General features: G+C 45.7%; 1 protein-coding gene across 1 annotated transcript in view; it reads left to right on the plus strand.

The window, feature by feature from the left end:
- Positions 1-20,742, plus strand: part of ITGA9 (integrin subunit alpha 9) — a 366,537-nt gene that overhangs the window by 320,809 nt on the left and 24,986 nt on the right. Inside the window, 3 exon segments of the mRNA XM_070360514.1 lie at positions 4,303-4,428; positions 7,110-7,229; positions 10,688-10,789. Coding sequence (XP_070216615.1) covers positions 4,303-4,428; positions 7,110-7,229; positions 10,688-10,789 — 348 coding nt within the window.

The following is a 20,742-nucleotide window of genomic DNA, read 5'->3' on the forward strand; positions in this document are numbered from 1 at the left end:
CATCTGTGCCAGAGGATTCCTTCACTGAGTGCCGCTTGCTGCCACCAACCAATCAGGTGACCTTGGACGAGTCACGGAACTCGGGACCTCTGGTTCCTTATCTGTCAGCCGAGGCCACGGGACCACATGATCTTAGAGCTGCCTTCCAGAAACAACATTCCGGGATGTTCTGTTCCCCTTCCAGGCTGAGACAGCAAGGAGTGGCCTGGCCCCCCAGCCAGCAGGCACTTTATCTCCCATGGAGCAGAAGTGGGTCAGATGGAGGACTCTGAAATTTCTGGGCTTTGGGGTTCATGGTTCCTTCCCTTTGACCTGGGTAAGAACAGGAAGGGATAGCTTCCCTCCACCTCCATCTCCACCCCTGATCCGTCCGTGACCCCCACCCCAGCCCCACCCTCAGCCTCTGGACCTAAGAGGCAGGAAAGTTTGCAAGAAGGTCTCTGGAGCTGGATGACCTGTGCTCTAGCCCAGCTCTGCTGCCTGCCCTCTGGGAGACATGGCCTCCCCTTGCCTGTCAACTTCCTCATCTGTAAAATGCTAACAGTAACTGCACTCAGCTCACAGGGGTGTGCAGTAAGGGTTGCACAAGTGTCGAGTGCCGTTATGTCTGTCACACCTGTCCTATCCATGCACACAGAACAGTCCCTCACCCTCAAGACCCTAGCCAGGGCCTGAGTTGCTCATTTTAGCTGAGGGAGTCTACAAGCGGATTAGCTGGCCTGAACCAGACTTGTGCAGCACGGAGCAACCTTTATTCTCCTTTGAGAGAGACCACCCTGAACCTCCCCCAAAATTGTCATTTTGCCCAGTTGAAGTGATTCCCATGTAACCACAGTCAGAGCACGACTGGCTGAGATTTTCATTCACCAGAAACTCAACTTCTGCTTCCCTTCTCCAGATTCCCCTAGGGCAGATCAGATGTCACATCAGATCACATCACATCCCCATCATCACCCTTTTCACAGGCCCTCTGAGACTCCAATGGGACAAAGGAAGGTAGAGCTCTGAGCTGTGTCTCTGCCCCATTCGTTGGAGCCAAAGTTGGTCCTCCTTCCTCCTGCTGTGGTTCTCCGCGCCTTGCCCCAAGGTGCTGGTGTCCTGTGGGAATGACAGTGAATCTGGCTGAGTTGGGGCTCTGCTCCACCACTTCCCCTCCCTGCCTGGAAACCTGAATCACCCACTGTGGAGCCAGGAGGAGCTCTGCCGCAACCCTGATTTTAATTAGGAACGGGTGCATCCTGCAAGACTCAGAGTTCCGTCACTCTCAATCCAGACGAAATGTGTTTTGAGGAGCCCAGCCTGGTCAGCTCCACAGGGGAATGTGAATGCTACAGGGCTACAGAAGGACAGTCCCTCCAACAGCCTTTTAGCAAATGGCCACTGAAGACAAACAGGAAAATAGGGACCCACATGCTTCCGAGTGAAATATGATTGGAATTAACATGAGCACACATTCAAGTTCTCAAATGGTCGAACAAAATGTTTTCCATCTGCGAGGTGCTGTGTATACCCAAAAAGAGAGCAACCCCCAAAGAACACAATCCCCCACTTTTCCAAAGAGGTGAATTTAGCAAAGTTTTTTGGCCAACTTAACAGGAATCAGAACTGTGATTGCCTTTGAGGTGGGGGATGGGAGTTGACTGGAAAAGAGTCAGGGAATCTTTCTGGAGTAATGGATGTTCTGTCCCTTCCCTGGCATGGTGGTTATATGCATGACTTCATTTGTCAAAATTCATCAAACTATATCCTTAAAATCTGTGCATTTTTAGGGAATGTAAATTTTACCTTAATTTTTAAAAAAAGTTATAAAAGTAAATACCTACTTATAATACTTAACCTAATCAGGTATTGCACACTGAAAATTATAAAAGAATACTAGATTAATTTATATTGTTCTTTTCATTCACACATTTCACAAAATGATTTCATGCAGATGTACATCTTCTGAGATCAATGGATTGCATTATTAAAGCCACTGTTTAAGTTGACAGTATTCCAAAGCATATCATCTTCAATTCATCTAATTTATTTGAAATGCAGAACATTTTGAATTCGTGTTTGATGCTAAAATGCTATTGCTAGACACAAAGACTCATTTGCATAATGTTACAACAGTTGTTTTTCTCATTTGTCTTGAAAATGATATTCACAATTCTCACAACGTAAGCAACTATGTTTTGCTTTCTAAAAATGAACTTTAAAATACTTATCACAACTTAAAAAAGTTGCACCCCAGAATAATGTCCACATCTATGTTAAATCTCATTGCCTCCTTCCCATTAATTGCCTCTAGTAACCTCAAAAAGCATCCAGAACCAACTCTGATTGAGACCATTTCAGGCTGGTATATCTTCCCAGATTTCAATTGAGAGAGTATCAAATTACAAAATACTTTTTTTAAAGAGCGACATGAGTTTGATGGACAGGGAGGCCTGGCGTGCTGCAATTCATGGGGTCGCAAAGAGTCGGACACGACTGAGCGACTGAACTGAAGTCCCTTTCATTCCCTGGAAGTCCGTGGTTAGGACTTGGGGCTTTCACTGTTGTGGCCCCAGGTTCAATTCTTGGTTGGGGAACTAATATCCCTGCAAGCTGCAGAACAGGGCCAAAAACAAGCAAAATGCAATGTATTATAAAGAAGGGTAAGTCCCAAAAGTATGAGCAACTTTTAAAGGCAACACTATTCTCTGAAAGTTAATTTGAGAAAATAAACCTTCATCTTAATTATCTTCAGGCATGTATAGCAAAGGGCTTGCCTGGTAGCTCAGCTAGTAAAGAATCCACCTACAGTGCAGGAGACCTGAGTTTGATCCCTGGGTTAGGAAGATCCCCTGGAGAAGAGATTAGTTACCCACTCCAGTATTCTTGGACTTCCTTGGTGGCTCAACTGGTAAAGAATCCACCTGCAATGCAGGAGACCTGGGTTCGATCCCTGGGTTGGGAAAATCCCCTGGAGAAGGGAAAGGCTACCAATGTATTATAAAGAACAGTGAGTCCCCAAAGTATAAGAAAGTTTTAAAGGTAACACTATTTTCTAAGAGTTAATTTGAGGAAATAAACCTTCATCTTATTTATCTTCAGGCATATATAGTAAATCCAGGCATACATGTTCAAAGATAAAATAGAGATTTATTTAGCACATTTGGAGATTTTGTAGTTCTTTGTCCAAAGATTAGTACTGTTAGCTGAACTTAGAAGTTTCCATGTTAAAAATTTAAACCTTACCACAAATCAGAAGCTGAAGCATTCTTGAATCAATGTAAACACACTATATTTTACTCAAAGGCATTAAAGATAGAAGAGTGTAGTTTAAATAGATGATTCTGGCTAAAATCAATTGTAAACATAATCCTAAATTATGAATTACTATTAATTTTGTGACTTGACCTTAAGTCATGTCAAGGCTTCAAATACAAACAACTTGATATGATGATATATAAAGGAGGCTTCTTTTTTTTTTCAATATTTCCCCAGTTGAGGCACCAAAAATAGAGTTGTTTTTAAAGAAACCAACATGGAAGACTGTACTATTGTTTTGATTTTTTTTTTAACATCACTGTTGCTCAGCATTGTTTTTCCACTAGCCTCTCAAAAGCTCTCAGAAGCAAAATCAGGTAATTCAACAAGAGCTCCTTGGGCATATAAGCTCCTGTATGACCCAATGCAATGGTTGCCCAATTTTTATTTTATTTTTTGGTAGCAGAATCCTGGTTTTAAATGACATTATAGGTGGTTGATGCTCTAGTTGGAATAGAGATGGGGGCCCATAGCAGTCCTGCTTGGTGCCCCCTTCTCCTTGCTAGGAAATCCACTAAGGGGTTTCACAGCACCCTATGGGTCCCATGCGGCATAGTTTGAAAACCTCTGGCCATGGACCATGCCTGAAGGCTGGAACTCAGAAGATCTAGGTCCAAAACCTGAGTTCTGGTCTGTGTGATTGTTGGCAAATGACTTAACCTGAGTCTCATTTTCTGTATCCAGACAAAGAACTCATCTCAGAGTTGCTGTAAGGCTGGTTTTAAAGTTCCTTAAGTCTTACTCTTTCCTAGTCACATCTCACTTGCGTGTTGTGTGCCATTGCATCTCAGTCATTTCATGACTCAGCATCCACTTTTCTTTAGTATTTGGCCTTGTTGATGCTACTACGTCTGCCTTTCAGATTTTCTGCCATTATTGTCTCCTAGAGAATGGACCAGGGTAACAGTTGGCTTTGGGCTACACCGTGACCACCTCTGAAGGGAGTCCAGGCTCATGATCTTTTCTTGGGATGGACCACTCATCCAGATTTCTTTTCATTTTCAGGTGGGCCAAGAGAAGGGAAACTGTTCTTTCCAGAAAAACCCAACCCCCTGCATCATCCCTCAAGAACAAGAAAATATCTTCCATACAATATTTGCTTTTTTCACAAAGTCGGGAAGAAAAGTCTTGGTAAGAATTTGCTTACTCGTTGGGTTCACATGGGTGGTCCTCACTAGGAAGGCAAGTCTGAGATGAGAAGCCAGTTTTCTATTTGGCATTATTTCTCAAATCTGGTTTGAATCAATTGGCTTAGAAAGTCACAAGGACTGTAGTCAACTCCTATTTTTTCAGCCTGAGGTTTCTATCAAAGTGTTAAATTTACATTTCAGATTCCATTGGCTGGCAAAGGGAAAACCTTTGCAACCCACCAAGTACAAAGTTATACATTTCTCCCAGTAGTATGAGTCTAATCAAGAGTGATGGTTCTCGTCCAACCACTTTATATACCACTGTTGGTCAGTATATACTAAAACTAAACATATCTATGACCTAGTAGTTCCACTCCCAGCTATGTCCCAAAGAGAAGTGAGTACCTGTATCCCCCAAAGACATGGACAGGTATGTTCACAGTAATCTGGGAACGATCCAAATGTCCATCGCCAGGAGAAAGTGTAAACAGTTGCAGTGTACCCATATACTGGATTATTACAAGCAATAAAAACTGCCACCCCAACAACATGAATAAATCTCATGGATATAATATTGAGTGAAAGGAGCTAGAGATAAAAGACAGATGGTGTTTTACTTACATGAAGTTCAGAAATAGCAACTCTGTCAATGGCAGTGGAGGTCAGGACAGCAGTTAATTTTGGAGGAATATTGATAGGCAGGAGCATGAGGGACTCTGCTTAGGTGCAGGACATGGTCTTCATCTTGATCTGTTATGAATGCGTATAAAGATATGTCAAGATGGATCCTTTGGATTTATTCTGTTTACTCTATGTAAGCTATACCTTAACTTTTTTAAAAGTGTAGGTGTTAAAGGTGGAATCAGATGCTTTTCCAAAGCCTCCTTTCTCCACATCTTTGGTTATATCTCTTCAGTTCCTTATTACAGCCATGGCACATCTCACTAACATTTCCCTCCTCTTTTTTTTGACGGTAGAATTAGTAGGACTAGTGGCCTTTTGGAAGTTTGGGATATTTTTACTTACATAATGCTGATGATCAACTGTTATTTAACAGCTTTCAGAACTGTTAGATGTATTGATATCTAGTAGTTTGACAAATGCAGCTCTGTATCTGGCTGAAATTTTTACCCCATATGTGAAACATCATGAATGTATATTCACACATTTTGAATCCTATAACACAAAAGAATTCTTCCTTTGTAACTTTGGAATTTAGGTTCCTAGCTGTAATTCATATGTTTTCTTGGTCAAACATGTTTTTCTTTACTCCTGTGGTTTCTTGAGTCTTGTGACTTTGTAGCCCTCCAATTTGCCCAATATAAACAATGGGTATAAAATTACATTTTTCACTTCCAGGCAAAAACCGCATAATCTAGGAAATACACCTTGTGTTCAAAACTCTTAAGAGGGATGTTCCCAAAATATTAAATGTGTCTCTTTAAAAACAAAACAAAGAAGTTGTAGAACATATATGCAATGGAATATTACTTAGCCATAAAAAGGGGCGAATTTGAGTCAGTTGTGAGGAGGAACCTAGAGCCTGTTATACAGAGTGAAGTTAAGTCAGAAAGAGAAAAATAAATATCATATATTGATGCATATATTTGAAATCTTATGGTGCTGATGAACCTATCTGCAGGGCAGAAATTGAGATGCAGACATAGACAACAGACTTGTGGACACAGCAGGGGAAGGAGACGGTGGGGCAGAGAGTCGCACTGACATATGTGCACATTGCTGCTACTGCGCTAAGTCGCTTCAGTCGTGTCGGACTCTGTGCTACCCCATAGACGGCAGCCCACCAGGCTCCCCCGTCCCTGGGATTCTCCAGGCAAGAACACTGGAGTGGGTTGCCAGTATACACACTACCAAGTGTAAAATAGCTAGCTAGTGGGAAGTGCTGTATAGTGCAAGAAGCTCAGCTCTGTGTTCTCTGATGGCCTAAGGGGTGGGATGGGGAGGATGGGAGGGACACTCAAGAGGGAGGGTGTATGTGAATACACACAGCTGATACACATTGTTGTGCAGAAACCATCATAACATCGTAAAGCATTATCCTCCAATTAAAAATAAATTTAAAAAATAAATAAAAACAAAATCCACTGCTTTCTTCTTGCAAAATCCAGTTTTGAGGTAAGGTACACCAGTGAGATTTGACTTGAAGGCGTGTTCTGGTGCCCACTGGACAGGAAGTCCTTTGATTGCCCTCTGGCGGCAAGAAGGAATGATTGCATCTTCCTATGGATTTCATCTGCCTAGAAAGGCCTCGGGAGAAGGCAGTGGCACCCACTCCAGTACTCTTGCCTGAAAAATCCCATGGACGGAGGAGCCTGGTAGGCTGCAGTCCGTGGGGTCACTAGGAGTCGGACATGACTGAAAGACTTCACTTTCACTTTTCCCTTACATGCATTGAAGAAGGAAATGGCAACCCACTCCAGTGTTCTTGCCTGGAGAATCCCAGGGACGGGGGAGCCTGGTGGCTGCCATCTATGGGGTCGCACAGAGTTGGACACGACTAAAGTGACTTAGCAGCAGCAGCAGCAGCAGAAAGGCCTCAGTTCTATAAATGCTGTGTTCTATAAATACCTGTTCTGTATCTATAAATGCCTATTCTGTAAATGTTGTGCTCTTGTCTTTGTTCTTAATACAGTTTGACCATTCTCTGGTTATTCTTCTCAGGACTGTGAAAAAACAGGAATTTCTTGCCTAACAATGCACTGTAACCTTAGTGCACTCGCTAAAGAAGAAAGTCGTACTATAGACATTTATATGCTGCTGAACACAGAAATACTGAAGAAGGTAAGTCCTGAAGAACTGTACTCTCAGAGTTCATTTTAAAACATTTGAATTGGTTTCCTCAGGAAAAACTCTACCTGCCCCTTTTAAAACTGTCCTGGCCAGCACCACGGGTAATTCTGCTTCAGAAGAATGCCAGGGAAACATGCCAGACCCTTGTTATTCAAAGTGTGGTCCAAGGACCAGCAGTGTGAGCATCACCTGGGAGCTTCTGAGACCTGAGAATCCTGGACTCCACTCAGGCCTTACCAAATCAGCATCTCTTTTTAAGCAAGAACCCCAGATGTTTTGTTTGTGCAGTTGTTTCTTAGACTTTTTTTTTTTAATATTTACTTTTTATTTATTTGCTTGTGCCAGGTCTTAGTTGCGGCATGTGGGAGCTAGTTCCCCAGCCAGGGATCAAACCCGAGTCCCCTGCATTGGGAACTCGGAGTCTTAGCTTCTGGACCATCAGAAAAGTCGCTGTCAGACTTTAACTTGCACATTTTAGATCAAAGGTTTTCTGTAAAGGGTCAACAGTAAGTTTTTTAGGCCCTATGGGCTATACAGTGTCTTGCCATTGCTCAACCCCGCCATCGTGTTGTGAAAACAGCCATAAACCATACTCAAATGAATGGGCGTGACTGTGTTTCAATAGAAGTTTATTTACAAAAACCAGCAAAGGGGTGGATTTGACCCATGAAACATAGATTGCCAACCCCTTGTTTAAATGACATCTTGTTTCACAGAATCCACCTATTGAGTCTTAGATCACTTGGCTCTTATGCGTTTATAAAAGTGGTTAAAAAAATAATACAAATTCACTGTAATTTATTTTCTCATAAGCACTTCTTAGTATGAAAGGCTGCATCCAACAAATTGATTTTAAAACAATCATGTGGAGATAAAATAGGCATGTTATCCACAGAGATTCTCTTTATTTTCCTTTGGAAAAACTGTGTGTCAGTCCGTATAAAACTGTCAGTGTATAAGTGAATATCCTTAGAATAGTCATTCCAGCCTTATTTTTTAAATTAGGCATGGCAGCAACACGTTGGCCTGATAAGCCACAGGCACGGGGGATATGGGATGTTTTACCCCCTTTCCGTCTCTGGCTGGTGGAGAGCTGTGAACAGTTCTGCTCTCCCTGGGTGCTTTGAAGGGAAACTGATGAGGGGCAAATTGGACACACACGGCACTGCTTCCCTGTTGTAGCTCTCTCTCCTTTTAAAAAGGGTGGAGCTGGGAGAGGGCCCAACATGAACCACCCCTGGTCACCCTTTGATTCCAGAATATTACATCACAGGAAGTGCCTTCCTGGCCTGGGTCCCCAGCTCAGGTTGAGGGATTATGATTCTGTACACTTACCCATCCAGTTCCTCTTCTTGACAAGTGGCCCTGGTGACAGTTTTATTGCCTGTGCCACACTTGCCACTGTTGACAGAGCCCTGACATGGCTCTGATGGTGGCAAGCCACTCTCGTTTCTTCTTCACCCTCGGCCCAGATGGCTGCTGCTTGCACGTCAGTCATATGTACTGAATCACAAAGCCTCAAGCCTTTCTTGTCCCCAGCTCTGGCCTGGTGTCTGCATCTCTCTCCTTGTGATCAGTGGCAACCCTTTACCATGGAATATATCCCACTGACTGCTGTCCCCAGCCCAGTCTATACCCCAAGACAGCAGGAAGCCATGGGGTGTCGTATGTGGGTGTTGGAGGACCATTTTCCTTGCAGATATTCTGCGGAAACCAGCAGAAATCTCAGGGATGGAGTTAAGCCTCTGTCAGGCCCAAAGCCAGCCACACCTCCCTGGGGGCTCCAGGGGCTCCTCGCCTCCCTAAGGACACGGAGCAGCATCAGCCTTGTGGTTCACCTGGGCTGCCGCTTCTGTTTATTTCCCTTTGATCTGAAGGTCAGGCCCCAGACAAGGGAATTTGCAGTTTAATTGCTTTGACCTTAACAAGTTTTTATTTGAAATGTAAGATCTGATTTTTTTAAATTATCTGAGGATTCCGATTTCTTTCAAAGTGTTTGTTTTCTACAACTGCAGGAGATCTGTTCCATGCCTCCTAATCTGCTCAGCCTTTAACTTTGACAGTCATCATTATTATTATTATAATTAGCAATAATCAAGATGATGATAATGATGATCCAAGATTGAAGAGATAGTATATCCAGACCCATAAAACCATAAATCTACAGAACTGGTAAAAGATTGCTGCATAGAAAATTACTTACTGCTCAATATGAGCTCACTGAAGCAGTTTTTGTTTTTTTGTTTTTGAGTGACAAGCTTCTAAGAAGCATTTCAAATGTGTTTTATTGGTGTTTTTAAAAGGACAATAATTAGTGTGTAACTCCCAGGGAAATTCCACAGGTGTCCTCCCTAGAAGGTCTTCGTGGTTTCTCTGGAAGTGATGAGCTGAGCCCCTTGAAACTGTTTTCCGCAGAGACAGTTATCTTCTTTCCTTTTGCAGGGGTAGCTTTAACCGGACATGGGCCAAAGCTAGCATCAATATGTGCCTCCTTGTGTGGCAGGCAACCTGAGTAAATATAGAAGGACACCTTTCTGGCAGAGCCCAGCTGCCTCCACATGTGGGGTGCAGAGTGCTCGGCCGTCTGTCCTGTTTCCACAGTGGGAGCCAGCCTGCCTCTCCCTCAATAGTCAGTGCAGCCCCATCTAGACCACTGGCTCGATGTTCTGGCCCTTCCCTGAGTCATAGTTTTGCCAGCCCCTCTCTTCTTCCTTCTCCATCCCTGCCTTGGAGCCATTCTCTCTTTATCTGGATTGTTGGCTTTAAATCTGAGCCCAACACTAAGGCTTCTACCCACAGTGGCTGATGGGCTCTGCCCGAGTCTTACCTGGGACGAACCTCCTCCCCCCACCACCCCCATCCCCTTTCTCGTCAGACCATTGACTTATTACAAGTCAGATGCTTTCTCCTTCTCATCTCTCTGTCTGGTACCCTCTTTCCCGCTTAAAGGGCTTTGACCTCCCCCCCCACCCCCCCTCCCACCCCCACCGCAAAAGCTTCATTGAAGAGCAAAGAAGGAATTAAAAGGAACTCATGTGGAGAGTTTGAGGGTTGTGGTCAAGGCAGGAAGATGCTTGGGAAATGTAAATCAGATGCCTTCTGTGGAAGGCCAGACCTAGATTTATCGTACACAATTCAACGGTTTTATTTATTCTCTACTCTTTGGGGAATATGTCAATACCAAGATCCAAATATCTGGCTCCTGCTGCTTGGAAACCACAGCACACAAGCCTGCATGTGTTGACTCAGCAAAACTCCAGAGCTTTTCAGCATCCACTATGATATGAAAGAATCTTCAGGAGAGAGACTGGAAATCTCTGCTTCATTCAGTGATAGAAATTTCTGTCTGATCTACATGGAATCTTAGAATTTCAGTTCCACCTAGGATCTCAGGGCCCTGTCACTGTGACTGAAAAGTCTTACAGCGAGTTACACTGTTTCATCCTCAGGACAGTTCATCTGTCATCCAGTTCATGACCCACGCCAAGGTGAAGGTGGACCCTTCCCTGAGAGTGGTGGAGGTAGCCAGTGGGAACCCGGAGGAGATGACGGTGAGTACAACGCCCCCCTTCGGCCCCCCACCACCACACACAGCGCTCTTCCAAGGGTGAAGGAATCTGGGTGACTTGGGAGACTTAATGCTAGAATTTGAGGATAATGACAGCCTCTAAGCCAAGATGTCAGCTTTGTGGTAGACCCATGACCTTGCCTGCCTTGGCTTCCAGGCCCCGCAAGGGGAACTGCGGTCTGCTCTTATTGTGATAGCCTTTTTCTCCAGGATGCTGTTATGTGAAAGCTCCTGGCCATGACTAGCCAAAAGAGAAATTGTCTGGAAGTACCCTTGACAGCGCTTGTTGCATTTCCATTCTAGAACCAAGACTATTTTTTATCTTTCTCACACCTTTTCCTGAAACCTCATCTGCCTTCCCAATCCCATTGCTCCATGGATAAACAGTGTTTAAACACGAGTTGGTTGAGTAACATTCTCTACCTAGCCCCCATATCCTCTATGAAGTGTAGCTGGCAAGCAGCCTCAAGATGGGAGTTGTCACAGCTGGGAATTCAGATAGGGGAGAGAAAGGGGTGGCCTTGGACTTTTGCTGCATTATTATTTTCAGGGGTGGGAGGGGAGGTGCATCCTTTGACACCCAGACTCAGGTCCTAGGGACATAGAAAGGGAAAACAGCAGCCTCTGAACTGATTTTGCCAATAAGCTATGCGGTGATGCTAGCTTTTTGCATCTCCTTTTCCTGGAATTTACTTCTCTCCAGGAAGACTTTACCCTTTCTTGAAAGAGTCAATATTGCTGTGACAAATTTACAGAAGTGAAAAATTCACAAAGATTATTTGCTTGCAAAGAAAAACATGTTAATTTATTTTCTAGTAACAAGGGAGACACCACATGTCTAAATGTTAGGATGGGGATCACAGCAAAGAGACTCTTATAAAACGGTGGCTAGGAAGGGTACACATAGAAAATAAATCCCTGGGACCTCCATGAACCCTCAGTCCTGAGCAGAAGACAAGAGCATCAGCTGGCACAGAAGAAATAAGAATCTGTGAGGACGTTAAAGCTACCCCAAAGCGTGGGTATTCCATGCCCAGTTCAGGGAAGAACTGTCAGAGGCAGATTTAAATTCCTTGACTCACATCGAGAAATTGTCCACCTGGTCATTTTAAATAGCAGGAAATGAATGGGATGGAGTGGAATGATGCTGAAGTCCTTCACTCCTAGAGTCACTGTTTCTGGAGATCAAAATATCTGGAGTTGGCTTTTGTCTTTTCCTCCCTGCCATTTGGGCATTTAACTGCCAATCCAGACCTTCACCTGGGGAGTGAAAAAGAATGCAGAGTCACTGCTCATTGTCACAGCTCCAGTTAAAAAGCTTATAGGATGAGATACGTGGCCAATAGGAGAGGTTTGGAATGTTCTGGTAGACCACACTGTTCCCAATTAAGAGCTAACGGAAGTAATTAACAGGTTTCCTACAGGTGGAATCCCCTGGGTAAATGAAAAAACTATCACGGGCGCATTGCCTTTGATTAAAACATAGAGCTGTGGGATCCAGAAAGACATTGCCTGACATCCCATTGTTGGATTCTGAGTCATCTGTGCCCCCAAAATACTGCTTCCATTAACTAATCTTCCATTTTGAGCACTGTGGTGATATTTTCCTTATCAAGAGTTCTTTGGAAGGAGATCTCATTTTCAACTGATTTTTTTCCCGTACTCCCAAGAAAAAAGGAACACCCTTCAGAATTCCACAGTGCCCCCATCTTTCTCCTTTCCATAACTTTGCCTTTCAATACATGAGCCAAGATGAAGTACTACAATCTGTTCTCAACTTTCCTGGCAGGAAAAAATAAATCCTTTCTGAGTAGAAAGGATTGCCTTTTTAGAACAAACATGTTCTTCCCTGCGTGATTCTTCTGAATGCCTGGCACTCTGTCAATCATCGATCGGAAGGGAACTTTCCATAGAGGCTAGCCACCAAATTTAAATCGGGCAAAATTTCACAAGATTTGAGATCAGGCACCACATTTGTATGGCCTTGGAATGAACAGGAAGTGTATTTGCAGCTGGTAGCGAGCAGGGTGTGGGTGAGAAAAGGAAAGCAATCGGTTTTTAACCACATAAAGTGTACATGGGGATAAATTCAACTGACAGGGAATACAGATAATTTTCTTGGGACTCATTGTGTCTTTTATTTTCATGCCATGGTATGGGGAGTGCTTTACAGATCGTACGGGTGAATAGCTAGAAATATGTCCTGGATGTTTGAGGCATTTTCCTTTTTTATTAATAATACATTTGAGGTGCCCTTCCTGGGCGGAGTGTTAGCCATGTGTCCAAGACCAACCACACCAGCTTACCTGGCTTTGTACAGACTCAAACCTGAGAATTCTGGATGAGGTCTGAGTGACCATGTTCAGTGCTGACGGTGCCAATATAATACACTGAATTTCCTATTATGTCCAACCCAACCCTTTCTACTTTTCTGGGAGAGCTGCCAACAGCTGAGGCTAGAAACTCCCTGGGGGCAAACCAAGAATCTACAGCACACCAGCTGTGCTACTGAGAGCTGCCATCCCAGACACCCTTCTCTGGCCATATGGGAGGCTTGTGTGAGTTACAGAGCAAATCTATTTTGTCGATACTTTGAAATAGCAACATATGTGATGATCGTGGAAATCCACAAATGGATAAATAAGTCATTGCCATGTGGAGTGGGCACCAGGTTGAGATTTTAGGTGCCAGCAGGAGAGACTGATTCTGTCTCCTTTTAGCAGAAGCAGAATGGATTAGAATGGTATCGGGTAGCTCTCAGAATCGCCAGCAAGGTGGGAGAGCCTGACTGGGGATGTGAGAAACCTGCAGGGCCAGGACCACAGGTTGGGGCAGGCCCCAGGGAGAGCCTGGCATGGTACCCTGGGCACTACTTCCCTGTCTTCTCTCAGCCTCGTGCTCTAGAGTCATGTGGGAGCCTCTCCCTAGCTGGTTAGGCCCCTGTCCCTGGAGAACCAGGCACCCCAGGAAGAGCAAGTGGCTGGCATTTTTGGCTATTATAGTACAGCCTCCCCCTCACCCTGAGACTCACCCATAGGAGGATTCCCCAGCACTGGAAGGATGCTAAAAAGTGAGGAGCATCCCCTCCCACGTGCTTCTCTAACACTCCAGGCAGCATGGGGCCATCTAATCCCTGGCTCATTGAGGGCTCTCTTCTGAGCTAGTCTCTGTTCAGTCATTTAGACCATTTTGTCAGCTCCATTGATAAGAGAACATGCAAATTTTTGTCCATAGGCGGTTGAGGAGTGTTTGTGCTTTGGGCTTTAAGAATTAACGTGCTTGAATGAGCTACTTCTGATTCAATAGGACAAATTTCTGGGGCCTTCTCCTGCTGCCACGGGAACCAAATGTCCAAAGAGCTGGTCACCTCCCTCCCACAGTCCTCTGACATCACCATCCCTTACCCTACAGGTGGGGAGACAGGTCATAATTTTTACAAGTCCCCAGAGACTCCACTGTGCCCTCCCTGAGTTAGAACCACAAAACTTTTTCCTCAAGTGAACAAAGAGCCTATGATGCTTAGGAAAAAGAGGCGATTTGCCCTGGATCTCACATCGCTGAGCCAAGGATAGGGTCTGGAACTTTTGATTCCCATCCAGATGCTCCTTTCTCTGCTCTGCAGCCACTCAGTCATACAAGAGGGCACTGGGCCATCTTGGATAAAAGGTCCTTGACAAGTGCAAGTGTCCACCCTGGAACGGCCACTGACTGGTTTTAAAGTCTCTCTGTTAAAATTGCCAGGTTCCCTTGGGGCCCAGCCAGCGCCTCCTGACTGGACCCGGCTCTCCTCACCCCAGTGGGGGCTTTCCCTGCTCAGTCTCAACCAGACTCTAGAACGGAGCCTCCCGGCTCCAGCCTTGCTTTCATTTCTGAATAAACCTGCCTCTCATGAACAAACTGATCAGGCCTGCAAGTTCCAGCTTCATTTTCTCTGAATCTGGTCAAGTTCATTTCCCAGTCTTGACCCTTCTGGGAAGTCAGTCCTTCTAGTTTGGGCTTTTCTTTGTGAACAGGAAACACTGCATTTCCCCCTTTGGAATTAGAAGAGCCTGCCCTCAAATCCCGTCCCCCTCACGGCCCAGTGGTGTGACTGCAGGCTTCAGGTGAGCTCTGTGAGCCTCTCTTTTCGCATCTATAACATGGGAAAGCTAGTTTCTTCTCCCTGGAGATCTCCCCTCCACTGTGCTTCCTGCCAGTACCCCCACCAAGCCAAATGCACACCAGCGCATCTCAACCAGAGGCGTCAGCTGAGGGGTAGACGAGATGCTCCAGAAGGCTCCACCTGTAGTTCCTTTGTTGTTCACTGCATCTTGAACCAAGCTGACAGTTTTCTGTCACCAAATAGACTGTGCTTGTACTTTACTATTTACATGCCAAAGTATAGTTTAAATTACATTCTACCCAGCGAGAGAGTTCTCCTTGTTACATCAAGAAGTAGGAGGAAGAAGAGAGACACCTTCATTCTCTGTCATCATCAGAAGATGGTAGGCAGTCTCTCCCTTCACCCACCACCCCATGTGAGAATTAAGCTCTAATCATAAGGAACTTAGAAAAACCCCAGTGTCATTTGCTGTTTGTCACTATTTGAAGTTTCACTTGATGAATACTCTACTGGGGGCTTGCTATGGGCCAGGCGATGTACGAGGCACTGGGGATGCAATGGGGAACCAAACAGCCACGGTCCAGGCCCTCCCAGAGCTAACGAGGGGGCAACAGACAGTAAAAAGAGAAGCAAACAGCGTGTTTGTTTGTTTGTTTTTTTCAAACTGAGGCGAGTTCCATGGGAGTAACCTGCTCTAGATTGAGGGAAATCTAAAGAATGTTTCTCCAAAGAAGCGGAAATCTAGAGAGTGAGGAGGAATTAGCTTGCCAAGCACAGGGAAGAGTGTCCCAGAGAGGAGGGAGAGCTGTGTGAAGACCCAAACAGCTTGGCGTGCTCAAGGCTGCAACAGCAGGGCACAGCACCTGGTGAGTGGTGAAGACATCCATAACAGAAACACAGGGAGACATCCATGACGGGAGACATAGGCAGGGTCATACCATACAACTCCAGGGGGCAGTTATAAAGGGAAACTGTTGCAGGCATTTGTTTTGAGCAGGGAATGGCATGATCCAATGTATATTTTTTAAAAATCACAGGCTACTGTGTGGACAGTAGATTGTAGGGGGCTACAGGAAAGTTGTGATCATCACTTGCTAGAAATGATGGTGGCCAAGGAGATAGAACTGGACAGGTAGATTTATATCGGTAGAGGTCCAGCAATCTGTGCCAGTCACATGTAGAGTATCTGTCCTAAGAGGTTGCTGCTGCTGCTGCTAAGTCACTTCAGTCGTGTCCGACTCTGTGCGACCCCATAGATGGCAGCACACCAGGCTCCCCCGTCCCTGGGATTCTCCAGGCAAGAACACTGGAGTGGGTTGCCATTTCTTTCTCCAGTGCATGCAAGTGAAAAGTGAAAGTGAAGTTGCTCAGTCATGTCCGACTCTTAGCGACCCCATGGACTTCAGCCTACCAGGCTCCTCTGTCCATGGGATTTTCCAGGCAAGAGTACTGGACCTAAGGGGTTTGGAGGGATCAAATGACATCTTGATGCAAAGCCCCTCGCCTGGTACATCCACATGGGCAGTCAGTTAATAGTGGCTCCCGTTGCCTAAGGCTTCCCTGATGGGGAAGCCAGTAAAGAATCCACCTGCAATGCAGGAGACATGGGTTCAATCCCTAGGTCAGGAAGATCCACTAGAGGAGGAAAATTGCAACCCACTGCAGTATTCTTGGGAGAAGGCAATGGCACCCCACTCCAGTACTGTTGCCCGGAAAATCCCATGGACGGAGGAGCCTGGTGGGCTGCAGTCCATGGGGTCGCTAAGAGTTGGACACGACTGAGTGACTTCACTTTCACTTTCGTGCATTGGAGAAGGAAATGGCAACTCACTCCAGTGTTCTTGCCTGGAGAATCCCATGGACGGAGTAGCCTGGTAGGCTGCAGTCCATGGGGTTGCACAGAGTCAGACACAACTGAAGCGACTTAGCAGCAGCAGCAGCAGTATTCTTGCCTGAAAAATCCCATGGACAGAGGAGCCTGATGGGCTACAGTCCAAGGGGTTGCAAAGAGTCAGACACGACTGAGAGACTAAACACACACGCCTACTGCATAAAGAGATGGTCAAGGATGGGAGGAACCAAATGAAGAATAGCTTCTCCCTCCCTCAAAACCCCAAGAGTCATGGTCAGTTTACTCTCAACCGGTGGTTTCCAGCTGTCGTCATGCTTATCATTATCATTTCTGCAAGCAACAGAACCCATTTCTAACTTGAAATGTGCTTTGGTTGAGTCAGAGGTGGGGTGCCTGTAACTCATCCCATTTGTATCTCTTTTCTCTGAGGGGCCTCTGCATGTCCTCATCAAACCCCTGGGCTCTATGGAGCTAGGAAACCACTGCTATGGAAGTCTGTATTTTAGGGCAAGGCTGCTATCCCATCCTTCAGATTCTTTAACTAGACACGAACTGGACCTCCAATAAACATGAATGAGAAAAAAAAAAATTAGCCTCAAGACTTCCATAGCACAAACAGGTAAACACTGTACACACATGTGTGCAGACGCACATGCTTGAGCACACACACATACATACACACACCACAGTGTGGTTTTGTGTTGGGAAAGCCTCAGTTGAAGAGGTTAGGACAAGCTGCATGGAAGGAGTGACCCCTGAACAAATAGGGAAGGCATTTTCTAAGTGGACGGGGGAAGGTCAGCCTGCAGGTGGAGTCAGATGGTGTCTTAGGATAGAGTTTCAAGAAGCAGACCCTCAGATGAGGATGTGGGTACAAGATTTTTTTTAAAGGAAGTGTTCCCGGTGAGATGGGGAAAGAAGTGAGGAGACAGGATAGGGAAAGAGAACGAGGGAAACAAAAGTGGGATTCCAGGGGCCTCAGGCTCAGCAGAGCTCTGGAGCTCAAGTACTACTTCAGAGTTCTCTTACTCTGAAGCAAGGGAGCTAGGCTTTCTCCCTCCTGTTGTATGTCAGCCACTGGACAGAGGCTGCCCAGGAGACACTGAGCACCAAGATCCTCCCCCTCTCCCCATGCCCTGAGGGAATGCAGTCGCTAGAGGTGAATGCATGATTGGGTGTAGGGAACGGATCGAGGGACCTGACAGATGTGAGCACAGGTGGCACTGGTCTCCACCCAGACCCTGGGGGCTCGGCGCGGCTTGCCTTTCTGTGCCCCATTTTGCTTAATGATTTCATTTTCGTTCATTTATGCTCAGTTCTTGTGATGTGCTGGCATTTGATGTGATTATCGCCTGACACACTCACGTCGCCCTGTGAGCGAAATATTATTGCATCTACTCTCTGATGAGGAAACTGAGGCCCCCAGTTGACAGCCTGAGACGCCGAAGCTTATCAGTGAAAGAGCCAGGTCTGGCATAAGGCCGACTGTTTGCAAGCCCAAGGCTCCTTTCATCCTCTGCTCCCGAGGCCCGAGCTGTCCTGTCGTCTGGCCCACACACAGTGGAGCACCACTCCTGGCAGATTGGTAGGAAACACAGCCATGGGTGGTGAACAGCTGGCCCGTCGTCTTAGGAGAGACCCTTGGCTCCAGTGACCTCAGAAGCACATCATGTTCTAACTTAGTGGTCTGTTGATTCTGGAACTCTTCCTGTTGTGGCCTGGTCCCTAACCAGATGCACAGCTACTCATCAGGAGAATTAGCACTCATCGAGGGCCCTCCTTAGCCTACGGCAAAGGAGCTGTGTTCCCCCTCCACCCCGCCCCCCTGCCCCGCCCTTTAAAGAGGGCTCATGAGGTTTCTCAGGAGTAATAGATATAAAACCTCTCACCACTATGTCTGGCACACAGTAATTTCTCAACAAATATGACCCATTCTTAACAACTAAGGAATTAGCACCAGTCTAGCTCATCTCTCTGCAAATTCTAACAGAGCAAGGAATTCCTGAAACTCCACAGCCAGGGGCAAGTTTGACATCTTTGTTTATCACAGCTTGCAACAACCAGCTTGCCAAATGCAATTTATTTTCTGTTCATTGATGTCATCTCCGTAAGCCTGAGTCTTCAGACTCCCTTGAGCTGGGCTGCTTTCTGAAGGCTCTGTTCTGAGAGCGATTTAAGATGTGGTTCCACTAAGAACATTTCCTCCAGCTCCCACAGCCCTTTCTCCCTGCCCCCTCCCCCACTGTTAGATGTAATTAGAAGCAGGTGAAAATGGCATTTCCTTGTTCCAGATGTTCTTCTTTCCCCACTTTTTGTTTTACATACATTCCTTCCCTCTGTGAGACCTGTGTGTGATGTTGATTATGGAAAGCATCTTGCCCTTGTAATTGACCTTCAGCCAGAGGGGCCTGGAGCTGAGTCTCCCCTCGGGTGTTGCTGATGCTGAGCTGTCCCCTCAGCCTTAGAAGCCCCCTGTCCAGCCAGGCCTGGGCCAGCTGTACTCTATTTTGGTCATGTTCTCAGGCCTTTTGGAGACCTGAGCATTTCCAGCTATGACATTAAGCGTATTTGCAGTGGTCATAACATAAAAGTTTCCAGAAACCTGCAAGTGAATCAGTGCTGTGGTTTGGGCTTGCCAGCTGCCCCAGACTGAAAGTTGGTTCCCTGATGCCAGCTTGCTAGCCTCAGGTGCGTTCAAGTTTATAGCAGTAGGCAGGATGCCCAGCCTGTGGGCCTGCCATTGCCCCCGCCCCATGGCTGTCCTCCTCTAGGAATCTGTTGAGCCAGACAGATCCTCAGGCTCCTCAATTCTCTTATGTTTTATTGGTTAACACCTGACACACAAGCCCCCCAGCCTCAGTCTGCTACTGTGCGATCATTTGCTGCTGCTGCTGCTGCTGCTAAGTCACTTCAGTCGTGTCCGACTCTGTGCGACCCCAAAGACAGCAGCCCACCAGGCTCCCCCGTCCCTGGGATTCTCCAGGCAAGAACATTGGAGTGGGTTGCCATTTCCTTCTCTAATGCATGAAAAGTGAAAGTGAAGTCGTTCAGTCGTGTCCCACTCTTAGCGACCCCATGGACTGCAGCCTACCAGGCTCCTCCGTCCATGGGGTTTTCCAGGCAAGAGTACTGAAGTGGGGTGCCATCGCCTTCTCCGGTGCGATCATTTATCCCTTCGCTAATCAGAACTTCTGCTGCCCCGTCTCTCAGCCGCCTTCCCTCCACCCTCTGAAACCTGCAGGCTCCCCCTCAGCCTCAGTCTTTTTCCTCCTTTCTCATTCCTTCCTGTTACATTGGGAGTGTGGATGTCCCCTGGCGATACCACTTCCTCTACAGCCTTCGTACTGGGCCTGTTCCTTGAACCCCCACACAAAGTTCTCCTTGCTAACCTATACTCATTTTGCAGCCACAGTGCTCTTTGCAAAATGCAAACTATGTCACTCCCTAGTTAAAAACTTTCATTGGCTTCCTATGCTTCTTAAGATAAAGCATATAATTCTCTCTGGTTTTTTAGGTTTAATTCCACAGTATTTGTAATGCAGTATTTAAAGCATCCCTTACTCCTCCTATACTTATTAACAATTTTCTCAGATAGTTTTATGAATGAATCTGATGATTCTTAAGGGTTATTTATAAGGAATTCTCAAAGCCATGCCTCAGGAAGACAAAAGAGGCTCTATATTGCTTTTTGGAGCAATTCTATAAGTGAATAAAAGAGAATCAGAAGCTTGAATTTCAGTGTTTTATGAAAATAAAATAACCTATTAAACCAAGTTATTTAGGAATTAGAAATTATGATCAAAATAACTGCAGGTTTGGCTTGATTTAGTGCAGCCATCGAGAAGCTATATGGGGCCAGTTTTCAGATGGAAGTCACATGCTTCTTTAATGTAAAGCATATAATTCTTAACACAGTCTCCAGCCCTTCCTTGTCGCTGCAGCTTCATCTTGATCATCTTCCCTTGGCTTCTTACTCCTTCCA

Source organism: Bos mutus, chromosome 22 (genome assembly GCF_027580195.1).
Source record: "Bos mutus isolate GX-2022 chromosome 22, NWIPB_WYAK_1.1, whole genome shotgun sequence".
Classification (NCBI taxonomy): Eukaryota; Metazoa; Chordata; class Mammalia; order Artiodactyla; family Bovidae; genus Bos; species Bos mutus.